Here is a 16,022-nt window from a genome sequence, read left to right as displayed (position 1 = left end):
AGAATGGAACCAAGATGGAAAACACCCTCCAGGATATTATCCAGGAGAACTTCCCCAACCTACCAAGCCAGGCCAACATTCAAATTCAGGAAATACAGAGAACGCCACAAAGATACTCCTTGAGAAGAGCAACTCCAGGACACATAATCATCAGGTTCACCAAGGTTGAAATGAAGGAAAAAATGTTAAGGGCAGCCAGAGAGATAGGTCAGGTTACCCCCAAAGGGAAGCCCATCAGACTAACAGCGGATCTCTCTGCAGAAACCCTACAAGCCAGAAGAGAGTGGGGGCCAATATTCAACATTCTTAAAGAAAAGAATTTTCAACCCAGAATTTCATATCCAGCCAAACTAAGCTTCCTAAGCGAAGGAGAAATGAAATCTTTACAGACAAGCAAATGCTGAGAGATTCTGTCACCACCAGGCCTGCCTTACAAGAGCTCCTGAAGGAAGCACTAAATATGGAAAGGAGAAACCAGTACCAGTTACTGCAAAGACATATCAAATTGTAAAGACTCTTGACACTATGAAGAAACTGCATTAACCAATGGGTAAAATAAACAGCTAGCATCACAATGATAGGATCAAATTCACACGTAACAATATTAACCTTAAATGTAAATGGGCTAAATGTCCGTGTTCAGGAGACCCATCTCATGCGCAAAGACACACATAGGCTAAAATAAAGGGATGGAGAAATATTTCCCAAGCAAATGGAAAGCAATAAAAAAGCAGGCGTTGCAATCCTAGTCTCTGATGAAACAGACTTTAAACCAACAAAGATCCAAAAAGACAAAGAAGGGCATTACATAATGGTAAAGGAATCAGTGCAACAAGATTAACTATCCTGAGTATATATGCACCCAATACAGGAGTACCCAGATTCATAAAGCAATTCTTAGAGACCTACAAAGAGACTTAGACTCCCACACAATAATAATGGGAGACTTTTACACCCCACTGTCAGTATTAGATCAACAAGACAGAAAATTAACAAGGATATTCAGGACTTGAACTCAGCTCTGGACCAAGCAGACCTAACAGACATCTACAGAACTCTCTGCCCCAAATCAACAGAATATAAATTCTTCTCAGTACCACATTGCACTTATTGTAAAATTGACCACATAATTGGAAGTAAAACACTCCTCAGCAAATGCAAAACAATGGAAATCATAGTAAACAGTCTCTCAGACCACAGTGCAATCAAATTAGAACTCAGGATTCAGAAACTCGCACAACTACATGGAGACTGAACAACCTGCTCCTGAATGACTACTGGGTACATAACGAAATTAAGGCAGAAACAAGTAAGTTCTTTGAAACCAATGAGAACGAAGACACAACGTACCAGAATCTCTGGGACACAGCTAAAGCAGTGTTTAGAGGGAAATTTATAGCACTAAATGCCCACAGGAGAAAGTGGGAAAGATCTAAGATCGACACCCTAACATGACAATTAAAAGAACTAGAGAAGCAAGAGCAAACAAATTCAAAAGCTAGCAGAAGATGAGAAATAACCAAGGTCAGAGCAAAACTGAAGGAGATGGAGACACGAAAAACCCTTCAAAAAAACCAGTGAATCCAGGAGCTGGTTTTTTGAGAAGGTTAACAAACTAGGTAGACCACTAACCAGACTAATGAAGAAGAAAAGAGAGAAGAATCAAATAGACACAATAAAAAACGATAAAGGGAATATCACCACTGATCCCACAGAAATACAGACTACCATCAGAAAATAGTATAAACACCTCTACGCAAATAAACTAGAAAATCTAGAAGATGGATAAGTTCCTGGACACATACACACTCCCAAGACTAAACCAGGAAGAAGTTGAATCTCTGAATAGACCAATAACAAGTTCTGAAATTGAGGCAGTAATTAATAGCCTACCAATCAAAAAAAGGCCAGGACCAGACAGAGTCACAGGTGAATTCTACCAGAGGTACAAAGAGGAGCTGTTACCATTCCTTCTGAAACTATTCTAAACAATAGAAAAAGAGGAACTCCTCCCTAACTCATTTTATGAGGCCAGCGTCATCCTGATACCAAAACCTGGCAGAGACACAACAAAAAAGAAAATTTCAGGCCAATATCCCTTATGAACATCGAAGTGAAAATCCTCAGTAAAATACTGGCAAAGCAAATGTAGCAACACATCAAAAATCTTATCTAGCAAGTCAAATGACTTATCCACCATGATCAAGTTGGCTTCATCCCTGGAATGCAAGGCTGGTTCAACATACACAAATCAATAAACGTAATCCATTTAAATAGAACCAATGACAAAAACCACATGATTACCTCTATAGCTGTATAAAACCTCGATAAAATTCAACACTTTTTTATGCTAAAAATCTCTCAATAAACTAGGTGTTGATGGAGTGTTTCTCAAAATAATTAGAGCTATTTATGGCAAACCCACAGTCAATATACTGAATGGGTAAAAGCTGGAAGCATTTTCTTTGAGAACTGACACAAGACAAGGATTCCCTCTCTCACTACTCCTATCAACATATTACTGGAAATTTTGGCCAGGGCAATCAGGCAAGAAAGAGAAATAAAGGTCATTTAAATAGGAAGAGAGGAAGTCAAATTTCCTCTGTTTAGGGATGACATGATTGCATATTTAGAAAACTGCATCCTCTCAGCCAGAAATCTCCTTAAGCTGATAAGCAACTTCAAAGTCTCAGGATACAAAATCAGTGTGCAAAAATCACAAGCATTCCTATACACCAATAATAGACAAACTGAGGGCCAAATCATGAGTGACCCCCATTCACAATTGCTACAAAGAGAATAAAATACCTAGCAATATAACTTACAAAGGATGTGAAGGACCTCTTCAAGGAGAACTATAAATCACTGCTCAAGGGAAGAAGAGAGAACACAAACAAATGGAAAAACATTCCGTGCCGATGGATAGGAAGAATCAATATCGTGAAAATGGTCATACTGCCCAAAGTAATTTATAGATTCAATGCTGTCCCATCAAGCTACCATTGACTTTCTTCACAGAATTAGAAAAAACTAATTTACATTTCATATGAAACCAAAAAGCCCATATAGTCAAGACAATCCTAAACAAAAAGAACAAAGCTGAAAGCATCATGCTTCCTGACTTCAAAATACAAGGCTGCAGTAACTAGAACAGCCTGGTACTAGTACCAAAACAGATATATAAACCAATGGAACAGAATAGAGACTTCAGAAATAATGCCACACATCTATAATAATCTGATCTTTGACAAACCTGACAAAACAAGCAATGGGGAAAGGATTCCCTGTTTAATAAATGGTGTTGGGGAAACTGGCTAGCCATATGCAGAAAACTGAAACTGGACCCCTTCCTTACACCTCATACAAAATTAAGATGGATTAAAACTTAAACATAAAACCTAATACCATAAAACACTAGAAGAAAACCTAGACAATACCATTCAGGACATAGGCGTGGGCAAAGACTTCATGACTAAAACACCAAAAGCAATGGCAACAAAAGCCAAAATTGACAAATGGCATCTAATTAAACTAAAGAGCTTCTAAACAGTAAAAGAAACTGTCATCGGAGTGAAGAGGCAATCTACAGAATGACAGAAAATGTTTACAATCTATCCATCTGACAAAGGGCTAATATCCAGAATCTACANCTAGAACAGCCTGGTACTAGTACCAAAACAGATATATAAACCAATGGAACAGAATAGAGACTTCAGAAATAATGCCACACATCTATAATAATCTGATCTTTGACAAACCTGACAAAAACAAGCAATGGGGAAAGGATTCCCTGTTTAATAAATGGTGTTGGGGAAACTGGCTAGCCATATGCAGAAAACTGAAACTGGACCCCTTCCTTACACCTCATACAAAAATTAAGATGGATTAAAAACTTAAACATAAAACCTAATACCATAAAAACACTAGAAGAAAACCTAGACAATACCATTCAGGACATAGGCGTGGGCAAAGACTTCATGACTAAAACACCAAAAGCAATGGCAACAAAAGCCAAAATTGACAAATGGCATCTAATTAAACTAAAGAGCTTCTAAACAGTAAAAGAAACTGTCATCGGAGTGAAGAGGCAATCTACAGAATGACAGAAAATGTTTACAATCTATCCATCTGACAAAGGGCTAATATCCAGAATCTACAAGGAAGTTAAACAGATTTACAAGAAAAAAACAACCCCATCAAAAAGTGGGCAAAGGATATGAACAGACATTTTCCAAAAGAAGACATTTATGCAGCCAACAAACATATGAAAAAAAGCTCATTATCACTGGTCATTAGAGAAATGCAAATCAAAACCACAATGAGATACCATCTCATGCCAGTTAGAATGGCAATCAGTAAAAAGTCAGGAAATAGATGCTGGAGAGGATGTGGAGACATAGGAATGCTTTTACACTGTTGGTGGGAGTGTAAATTAGTTCAACCATTGTGGAAGATGGTGTGGCGATTCCTCAAGGATCTAGAACCAGAAATAGCATTTAGCCTAGCAATCCCATTACTGGGTTTTATCCCTTTACCACCCAAAGGATGATAAATAATTCTATAAAGACACATGCACACATATGTTTATTACAGCACTGTTCGCAATAGTGACTGGGAACCAACCCAAATGCCCATCAGTGATAGACTGGATAAAGAAAGTATGGCACATATGCACCATGTAATACTGTGCAGCCCTGAAGAAGGATGAGTTCATGTCCTTTGCAGGGACATGGATGAAGCTGGAAAGCATTATTCTCAGCAAACTATCACAGGAACGGAAAACCGAATACCACGTGTTCTCACTCATTAAGTGGGAGTTGAACAATGAGAACACATGTACACAGGGAGGGGAACATCACACACTGGGGCCTGTCAGTGGGTTGGGGCTAGGGGAGGGATAGCATTAGGAGAAATATGTAATGTAGATGATGGGTTGATGGGTACAAGAAACCACCATGGCACATGTATACCTATGTAACAAACCTGCACATTCTGCACATGTATTCCAGAACTTAAAGTATAATAATAAAAAATATACAAGTTCTTGTGCCCCACTCCAGACCGACTGAATCACAAAGTTTGGGGAGGGCCCAGTAGTCCATGTTTAGCAAGCTTTCCAGGTTATTCTGATTTACAGTAAGTTTGGAAACCATTGCTGTTGTATAAAAAAATGAGCATGTTTATGCTATCTTCTAATATGGAAGTTTAATATAAACCCCCACACTAATGAAATTTATCTTTGCTTATTGAAGTTGATGGTAGAGCCAAGGATAGATGCTTGAATAGGAGGGTAGGTAAAGAAGGAAGGAAGACCTTATTAGCTATGTTACTTTTGTGACTATTGATATCCCTGTGTTTGCATAGTAGAAAATATATCCCAATTATGTTACAATAGAATTAAATTATATGTGTATATTTCATTATTGTAGACCTTAAAATTTATAAGATATCAATCATTCTGTTGTTTTAGAAGTCTTAATACTTGAGAAATTACAACAATCACAGTAAAAAGCTTTGTAGATGGGCTCAACAACAGAATGGAGGGGATAGGAATCAATGAACTGGAAGACAGGACAATAGAAATTATCTAGTCTTAACAATAGAAAATAGACTGAAAAATCAACAGAGTCTCAGGGACCTCAGATACTATAACAAAAGGTGTTACAATCCTATTATCAGAGTCCCAGAAGAAGAGGAAAAGACAGTAGGGCTGAAAAAGTAACCAAGTCATGACTGAGAATTTTCTACATTTGGTGAAAGACATAAACCTGCAGATTCAAGAAGCTAAATAAACCTCATTCAGAAGAAATCCAAAGAAATCCACAGCAAGAAGCATCATAATTAAACCTGTCAAAACTGAATACCGACAAAAAGATCTTGAAAGCAGCCAGGAAAAAATGACACGTTAAGGAAGATGCTGTAGTTTGAGTATTTGTTTCCATCACAATTCATGTTGAAATATCCCCAATGTAGCTGTATTGAGAGGCGGGACCTTTAAGTGGTAATTGGGTCATGAGGGCTCTGCTCTTATGAATAGATGAATCCATTCATGGGTTAATGGATTCATGGGTTATCATGGGAATTGGACTGGTGGCTTTATAAGAAGAGGATTAGATATTCGAGCTAACATACTCAGCCCCCTCACCATGTGATGCCCTGCACCCCCTTAGGATTCTGAAGAGTCCCTGTTAGAAAGAAGGCCCTCACCAAGCCCCTCTTGCAGTCCCTCAAAAAAAAAAAAAGGCATTGAAATAACAGATTTATCATCAATAACCATGGAGGCCGCCAGAAGGATATGCCACTAAATTTTTCAAATGCTAAAAGGACTGTCACTGTAGAATGCTATACCTGATGAAAATATTTTTCAGGAATGGAGGGAAGGGAAATCAAGACATTTTCCGATGAAGAAAAACTAAGAATTTGTTGCCACTACATTTACTCTAAAAGAATAAAGGAGTTCTCTAAACAGAAAGGAGACAAAAGAAGGAAACTTGAGATGTGAGGAAAGAGGAAAGAAGGTGATAAACAAAAGTATGGATAAATACAATAGACTTCTCCTCTTATGTTTTCTAAATTATATTTGGTAGTTGAAACAAAAATTGTAACACAGGGGTGGTTCTAAATGTATATAAAGGAAAAAAGAAAATTATGGCTGAGTTCAGTGACTCACACCTGTAACCCCAGTGTTTTGGGAGGCCAAGACAGGAGGATGGCTTGAGGCCAAGAGTTTGAGACCAGCTTGAGGAACATAGCGAGACTTTGTCTCCATAAAAATTTTAAAAATTAGTCAGGCTTTTGGTGCATGCCTGTAGTCCTAGCTACTCAGGAGGCTGACATAGGAAAATCACTTTAGCCCAGGTGTTTGAGGCTGCAGTTAGCCATGGTCACACCACCACACCCATCCTGAGTGAAAGAGCAAGACCCTGTCGCATACACAAAAAGAAAATTATAAACAGGGGAAGGTAAAGGAGGTAGGATTTCTGACTTCATTCCAACTGGTAAAATGACGATGTGAGTAGCATGTGACAAATTATTATATGTAATGTAATATCTAGAGAAACCTCTCAGAAACACTATATATAAATCAAAAGAGAATTCTAGAAAATGTTTAACCTGCAGAAAGGAACCTGCAGGAAAAATAACAAATAAGCAGAGAGAACAAATAGAAAATAAAATCACAGACTTAGGCTCTAGCTTATTAAAAATTACATTAAATGTAAATAGTCTAAATAAAAGATATTGTCAGAGTGAACAAAAAACATGACCCAACTGTATTCTATTTATAAGAACTTCGCTTCAAATATAACAGTATAAGCAAGTTTTAAGTAAATGGATAGAGGAAGACATTTATGCAAACATCAATCGAAGAAAACAGAAATGACTGCATTAATATAAAGTGGACTTAGAACAAAGAAAATTCATGGAGACAGAGGGGAACATTATATAATGATAAAAGGGATAATCACTCAAAATATGTAGCGATCACAAGTGTGTACACACCAAACAGCAGAGCTGTAAAAACTGTGGGGGGAAACTGGTAGACCTGAATGCAGAAACAAAAGAATCCACAGTTAGGTATTGAAGACTCCAACTGTAAGTGTATATTTGATGGAACTAGCTAGAAAATCAATAAGTATATAGAGTAACTCAGTGCCACCATCAACCAACAGCACATTTATAGCACGCTCTATCCAACAACAGAATACACATGGCATTTCAAGTGCCAATGGGACATATAGCAAAATGGATCATATTCTGGGCCATGAAACAACTGAAATTTTAAAGAATTGAGATAATGTAAAGTATGTTTTCTGACTAGTCAAATTAGAAATCAGTAACAGAAAATAACAGGAGCGTCTCCAAAATACTTGGAAATTAAACAACTTCCAAATAATTCATTGGTCAAAGATGAAGTCTTAAGGGAGGTTAAAAAATGGATGGGATGGAATGAAAATAAAAATATGATACAACATATCAAACGCTGTGGGATACTGCTATAGCAGTGCTGAGAGGGAAATTTATAGCAGTCATGCATACATTAGAAAAGGGGGAAATTTTCAAAACAAATATCTAAGCCTTTAGCTCATGGACCTAGGAAAAGAAGAGAATATCAGCCCAAAGTAAGCAGGAAGGAGGAAATATAAAGATAAAATCAGTGAAACTGAAAACAAACATTGAGAAAATGAAACAAAGAGATGGCTCTTTGATAAGATCAGTAAAATTAATAAACCTCTAGAAAGACGGACATAAAAAGGTAGATTATCAGTATCATAAATGAAATAGGAGATATTACAACAGACCCTGTCAACATCAGAAAAGATAATAAGGGAATACTACAAACAACTGTACGCACATAAATTACAGATGAAATGGACCAGTTCCTCAAAAAACAAAAGCTATTGCAACTCATCCAGTTTGAAATAATTTGCATAGTTCTATAACCACTAAGGAAATTGATTTCTAGTTTTAAAACTTTAAAAAAGAATATTCACGTCTGGGTGGTCACCCAGGAGAATTCTGGCAAATGTTTGAAGAATTAACACCATTTCTGTACAATCTCTACCAGAAAATAGATGAAAAGGGAACATTTCTTTTTCATTTTACACAGCTGGTATTACATTGATAAAACCAGATAACGATAGTTAAAAAAAAAAAAATTTATAGACTATAGACCAATATCCCTCATGAATATAGGTGGCAGAAGTCCTTAACAAAGTATTAGCAAATAAAATTCAGCAATATATAAAAAGAGTTATACACCATTACCAAAAGGTCACTCCAGGGATGCTAGATGGTTCAGTTTTAAAAATATCAATTAATGTAATCCACCATACTAACATGCTTAAGAATGATTCCATGCAGTAAAATAACTTGACAAAATCCAACACCTATTCATAATGAAAAAAATTAAAACTCCCAGAAAAATAGAAAAGGGACTTTTTCCTTTACTTGATAAACAGCATCTAGAAAAAACCTGCAATTAATGTTTTATGTAATTGTGAAAGACTGAGTGCTTTTACCTTAAGTTTGGGAACAAGGCAAGGATGTCTGCTCTTAGCACTCTTATTCAACATGCTAAGAATCAGAGGGAGTACCCTTTTATTGGTAAAGCTTACCCTTTTTCTTCATGGCTAAATATTTAGTGCTTTCCCTTTTAAGAGTACGCACTTAAGAGTGAGAATAATGCAAGGATGTTTGTTCTAACTCTTATTCTTCTCGGTGCTGCAAATTTTAGCCGATACAAGAAGACAAAAAGAAGAAAAAAGACATACAGATTAGAAAATAAGGAATAAGACTGTCCCTATTTGCAGATGGCATGATTGTCTATGCAAAACAAAAAACAAAAAAAAAAAAACCATGAAATCTCAAAAATAAACCTTCCTAGAATTAATAAGTGAGTTCAGTAAGGTTAAAGAATACAAGATAAACATACAAAAGTCAGTTATATTTCTTTATGCTAACAATGAACGCATGGACACTAATGTGAAAATACATATCATTGGTAATTACTTAAAAAAGAATAAAAGGTTTAAGTCTAGCAAACATTACCAAATATGTATGCTTAGAATTATACCATGCTGGTGAAAGAAATTAAGATCTAAGTAAGTGTAAAGGCATACTGTGTTCATGTATTAGAACGCTTATTGTAGTAAAGATGCCAGTTTTCCCCAAATTGATACACAAGTTCTCCCCAAATTGATACAAAAAGGAATTTCATGCATTTCCTGTCAAAATTCCGGTAAGTTTTTTGTTGATATAGATAAGATCATTTTCAAATTTACCTGAAATGGCAGAAGAACTGGAATGGGTAAAACTGTTTTTTAAAAGAAGTATAAAGTTGAAAGAATCAGTCTACCTGATTTTTATTATATAGCTACAATAATCATACATTGAAATATTCCCTGAAAGATGACTTTTGGGAAGAGGGGAGAGGAAAGAAATGCCAAATTACATTAACAGACAATTTTGAGGGAGAAGGGAAAAAGGGAAGAAGCTCTATATTAAGTATACACATCAATGTAAGATACAGCCTAATATGTGTTGTGAGTGAAGTGGGGGAGTGGGGGAATAAGCCCTCCAGTAAAGGTCCTTCACTATGGTTGATTTTTCTTTAATCTCAAAGTGAATGTAATACAAAATAATTCATTTATTTTCTGTTGATGTTGAATTAATCTTGTATTTTATAATTTGGAAAAGTTTAATGATTCATTATTTTGAATGTCTTTTTATACTTCACAGTGAGAGACCAGCCACCAATTTGCCTTGATGTTAGACAAAAACAGCGTGTATCTATGGATGCATCATCATCCGAAATGAAGGCCCCAGTCCTTCCAGAACCTATTCTTCCTATCCAGCCCAAAACTATGAAAGACTTTCAGTAAGTTTCAGCTCACTATTATATGTAAATGTATAATCATCTGCATGTCAGCACTTTACATAATTTAATATATTTATTTGAGAAATTAATTTAACTTTTGAATCATTATAAGGTGTTAGCCAAGAGGACCTCAAAAGACTTTATGTCTCAAGTTGAAGGTGAAAGAAAACAAATGTATGAATAACAGGTAAGAGTTAGATAGGCTGTAGCAAAATAAAGGAAATGCTAAGTAAGAGTCTATGAGTCAAAACAAAAAGATAAAGGTGGTAATTAAATAATAGACTTACCATTTTTAAAAATAAGAGTTCATTTATGATGTGACACATACTATAAAAGTTATGTCACCATTCAAAAAATCCAGATGCATATTTGAAGGACTAAATGGGAATGATAAAGACAGAATGTAAACAAAGTCTCCAGAAGTTTAGCTATGAAGGGAAGGAAAGAGTGATAGTTGAAAGAGACATGTTAAGAATGATCTTTTTTAAAAGTAAGTAAATGGGAAAGTTAAAGCTGGATTAATATCTTAATCCAATTAAGAATTATAAATCCATAAACTATATTAACTGGGACATATTTCTTTATTTGGTTTCAGTATTTCGTATTGCATATTTGGTGGCATTTATTAAAAAGTAGTGCTAGTTTATCTGAATATTTCTATATATATATATATGGTTAATGTATGTTTTCATTTTAGGGAAGATGTAGAAAAGTTAAGTCATCAGGAGATTGGAAAGCAGTACATGATTTTATCTAACAACATTTGATTCTTTCCCAGAATTAAATGCTGCATTTAAGGTAATTATACATAAAACACATTTTTCATTTTACTTTTAGTTTTAAATTTTCCAGAAATGATAAATTTACCTCATTTATACCCCATATTGATTTAAACATGCGTATGTATGTATTGATTTCAGAAATTATACAGTACATACAATTATGTAATACTACACATACTATGTAAGTATATGGATTTTTTTTTTGAGAGGGGGTTGTTTTGTTTTGTTTTGAGATGGGGTCTCACTCTGTTGCCCAGGCTGGAGTGCAGTGGTGCAATCTCAGCTCACTGCAACCTCCGCCTCCTGGGTTCACGCAATTCTTGTGCCTTAGCCTCCTGAGTAGCTGGGATTACAGGTGCCTGCTGCCACACCCGGCTAATTTTTGTATTTTTAGTAGAAACGGGGTTTCACCATGTTGGCCAGGCTGGTCTTGAACTCCTGACCTCAGGTGACCCCTCCCATGTCAGCCTCCGAAAACACTGGGATTACAGATATAAGCCCAGCCCTTAAATATTGTTTTTACTCGCTCTGATATTCATGTTTAACTCCATACCTTCAGTTTTAAAAAAAGGTATTAAAATAATCTTTGTACATTTCTTTTTATTTTCAGAAATTTTGCCCTAACAGTTCTTTTTTATTATCAGACTAAAAAATAGTCGAAATTATGAAGAAATAGTATGATTCAAATTTTACTAAGAATAGTCTTCAAAATGTTGAATATACTTAATTCTTAAATTGAATTTGCAGAAAGATGCCACTGCCTCATTTAACACCATTGAAGACTCTGGGATTAATGCTAAATTTGTGAATGCTGTGTATGATACCTTACTTAATACTGTAAGTATTATGACATGCAAGTAATATTATTCTGTCTCTTCTGTATTCTCAAAAGCAGCCACACAAATATTGTAAAAATCACCTTATAACATAATTACCTTAGAAACTCTGATACAATATTACATTAAATGTAGCTGGAATTCTCAGAAAGTTAAATTATTTTATTCTTTCATTTTTAAATTATGAATTAAGCAGCAAATAGTTTTACATCCAGTCCTTTTTTAGAAAGACTTGCTAGCATCATGCTTTACTTACCCAGCAAAAGGAGGTGAGTTACTTAATTATATTGGAATTGCACTGAATCTGTAGATCAGTGGTTCTTAAACATTAGCCTATATCAGAATCACAAGAAGGTCTTGTTAAAATACAGAATTTCAGATTCAGTAGGTCTTGGGTGAAGCCCAAGAATTTTCATTTGTAACAAGTTCCCAGGATATGTTGATGCTCCTGACCCAGGGACCACATTTTGAGAACCATACTGCTATAGATCAGTTTGTGAAAAATTGACATATTTTCAATCCATAAGCATACTGTATCCTTTTAGGTACCTAGGTCTTCTTTAATTTCTCTTGGTAATGTTTTGTAGTTGTCTGGGTAGAGGTGTTACACATTTCTCATTACATGTATTTCTAGGTACTTCATGTTTTTTGATGCTATTATGATTTTATTTTCCAATTGTGACTTAATATGTGGAAATACTTTCATATATTTATCTTTATCTAAATACAGCTGACCCTTGAACAGTGCAAGGGTTAGGGGCGCTAACCCCCAATGCAGTAAACAAAAAAATCTGTGCATAACTTTTGACTCCCCAGAAGCTTAACTACTAATAGCCTGTTGTTGACCAGAAGTCTTACTGATAACATAGTCAATTAACATATATTTTATGTTATATGTATTATATACTATATTCTTACAATAAAGTAAACTAAGGAAAAGGCAATGTTATTAAGAAAAAAATAAGGAAGATAAAATATATTTACTTTCTATTAAGTGCAAGTGGACTATCGTAAAGGTCTATCCTTATTCAGTAGGCTAAGGAAGAGAAGGGGTCGGTCTTGCTGTCTCAGGTGGCAGAGGTGAAAGAAAATATGTAGATAAGCAGGCTTGCACAATTCAAACCTGTATTCGAAAGTCAACTGTACTTTGCTATATTCATCCATTAATTCTAATAGTACATCAATAAATTAACTTGGATTTTCTGTGTATACAATCTTGTCATTTGTGAAAAAGGAAAGTTTTATCTCCTTCTAATCCTGTATCTTATATGGATGTATGTATGTATTTGCATTGACTGGGACCTCTTTCACAATTGTGAATAAAAGAAGTAATAGCAGACCTCTTTGTCTTATTCCCAATCTGAGTACTTCTCTATTAAATATAAACGTCCTTTGTCATTGGAGAAATGAAAATAACCTTACACATCCATCAAAATTAATAAAATTGTTTCAAAAACCTTACCAAGTATTGGCAATATTGTGGAACAGTTGGAACTTTCATCCCTTGATGATGTAAGTATAAATTGGTACAACCACTTTGGAAAAATACTTGGCATGATCTACTAACATGAAGCATATGCATATTCTGTAACCCAACAATTCCATTCCTAGGTACACTCCTCTGAACTTGATTTTTTTTTTTTTTGACATTTTAATTTCTTTTGACTTTAATTTGTTTTTTTGCAAACTAGGAAACAGAATCAACCTAAGGCAGTCTAGTCCTCGAGGGATCCAGGCTGAGTCTTACGATCTTCAGCAGAACGACATCATAATACAAGGTGCTAGAAATAGGGTGTAAATTTTAATAATAACCACTTCCCTACATTTTTTATTAGGAAACAGCCAAAAGTCCAATTCTTAAAGGGATGATATACAAAACATCTTAATCTACAAGGCCAGAATGACCCAGTTATATGCTGAACAACCTATTGGTGAACCAAATCAGAGCTGGCCAAGGATTGGTAAACAGAGAAAGTGTTTACGTTTTGGACACTTGCTCTGTGGCTTAAAAAATTCCTGGTTGCTGTCAGTAAGAAAGCAAGTAAAAAATATTGCAGATGGACCCACACTGATACTTGATTTTACCAAGGTCTTCCACTGGAACATGAAGGTAGAGATAAGTATAAGGTATAAGATAATTATCCCTTATCTCACTATGTTGCCCAGGCTGGTCTCAGACTCTTGGCCTCAAACAGTCCTCCTGCCTTGGCCTCCCAAAGTGTTGGAATTATAGGTGTCAGTCACCGAGACTGGCTGGGAGGGCTTTCCTTAGACTGAAGGTCAATGTAGCCATCATCTGTGCTGCAGAGCCTTGAGTATTTCTCTTTACTATTGGGGATTCTGGTAGCCAGGTTGCTACTGAATGCCATCATAACATGCTGACACAGCTACGGTTGGAGCACATACCATGCTGCCTGTGCATCAAGGGCTTGGCCATGGTTGGCCTGAGGCCCCATGACACAAGCCACCTAACAGCCACTCAGCCTACCCCAGCATGGACCAGTCCTCTCTGAGTTCTTTTGACTTGGAGTATTAATGTGTTATATATGTTAAAAAATTAAATATACAGATATGAGGGAAAAAACCATAAAATGGAATACAAACAGAAAATAAACCTAACTGTATTTTGAATGAATACTATAACCATATTTTCCAAAACTCACTAAAGAACTTTTATACTTAGTACTTTAACTATGTAATCCTAGATCTAAATACTTAAAAAACACACACACAAAGACTGTAAACAAATCTTTAACTTTTAGTAGTTTGGGTTTTCCCCCCCCTCAGGGGTATAGACAAATAATTCTGAAATTACATTCTATGTATTGTTGAACTAAACGAATGAGTAAATATATCAATGTTGCTGGGAGTCAGATTTCTCATTTTAGATAAGGGAGATATAAATATGGGATGAGGGAGGCTAAAAACCATTCTGGGAATTGAATTAGAATTGGAGGCATTGTGATGATCTCATGGTTTTTAATAGATGTAGATACATGTAGTACATGCGAATGTGTATGTTCTAGCCCTGTGCACTGAAAGGGCCTACAGCAGTAACATCCCTTCACTATACTGAGCACTTCACTATACTTATCTTGGTTTTTAAATACCATTTCATACTAAAAGAACCACAGCTCCCTAGAGAAATGGCTAATTTTAAGACCAAGGCAGGGAAAGTACAAAATGAACCTGCATCATCTAGTTTCTCACCATTAATTACGATGTTAGCTGTAGGGGTTTTTTTTTAGGTGTTCTTTATCAAGTTGAGGAAGTTCTCCTCTATTTCTTGTTCACTGATAATTTTTTATCATGAATGGGTGTTGGATTTCATCAACTGCTTCTTTTGCATCTATTGCTATGATCACATGATTTTTCTTTTTTAGCTTGTTGATGTGATTAATTACATTAGTTGATTTTTGAGTGTTGAACCAGACTTGCATAACCTGAAATAAATCACACTTGGTTGTGTTGTATAATTATTTTTGTATATTTTTGGTTCAATTTGCTAATATTTTGTTGAGGATTTTTTGCATCTACGTTCATAGCAGGTATTGGTCTATACTTTTCCTTTCTTGTAATATCTTTCTCTTTTGAGTATTAGGTTAATGCTGGCCTCACGGACTTAGACAGTATTCTCTCTGCTTCTATTTTCTGGAAGAAATTGTAAAGAATTGGTATCATTTATTTCTTAAATATTTAGTAGAATGTACCGTTAAAGCCATCTGGGCCTGGTGCTTTCTGTTTTAGAAAGTTAACAGTTATTGATTCGGTTCCTTTAATAGACACAGGCTTATTCAGATTATCTGTTTCTCCTTATATTAATTTTGGTAGATTGTGTTTTTCAGGAACATATCTAGGTTATCATATTTGTGAGCACAGAGTTGTTCATAATAGTCATAAATTATCCTTTTAATGTCTATAGAATCAGTGTGAGAATTATCTTTCATTTGGTAAGTAGTGTTTTCTCACTTCCTTTTGTGGTTAGTCTGGCTAGAGGCTTATCACTTTTATTGATCTTGTCCAAAA

General features: G+C 35.4%; 1 protein-coding gene across 1 annotated transcript in view; it reads left to right on the top strand.

Annotated features, from left to right (window-relative positions):
• Window positions 1-16,022, top strand: part of HECTD2 (HECT domain E3 ubiquitin protein ligase 2) — a 95,467-nt gene that overhangs the window by 28,125 nt on the left and 51,320 nt on the right. Inside the window, 4 exon segments of the mRNA XM_017896331.1 lie at window positions 10,240-10,378; window positions 11,081-11,121; window positions 11,124-11,176; window positions 11,908-11,997. Of these exon segments, the coding sequence (XP_017751820.1) occupies window positions 10,240-10,378; window positions 11,081-11,121; window positions 11,124-11,176; window positions 11,908-11,997 (323 nt within the window).

This window comes from Rhinopithecus bieti, unplaced genomic scaffold (assembly GCF_001698545.2).
Source record: "Rhinopithecus bieti isolate Rb0 unplaced genomic scaffold, ASM169854v2 scaffold_26871, whole genome shotgun sequence".
NCBI classification, from domain to species: Eukaryota; Metazoa; Chordata; class Mammalia; order Primates; family Cercopithecidae; genus Rhinopithecus; species Rhinopithecus bieti.
Note: the sequence above shows the minus strand (reverse complement) of the source record. Positions and strands in the feature narration are given on the sequence as shown.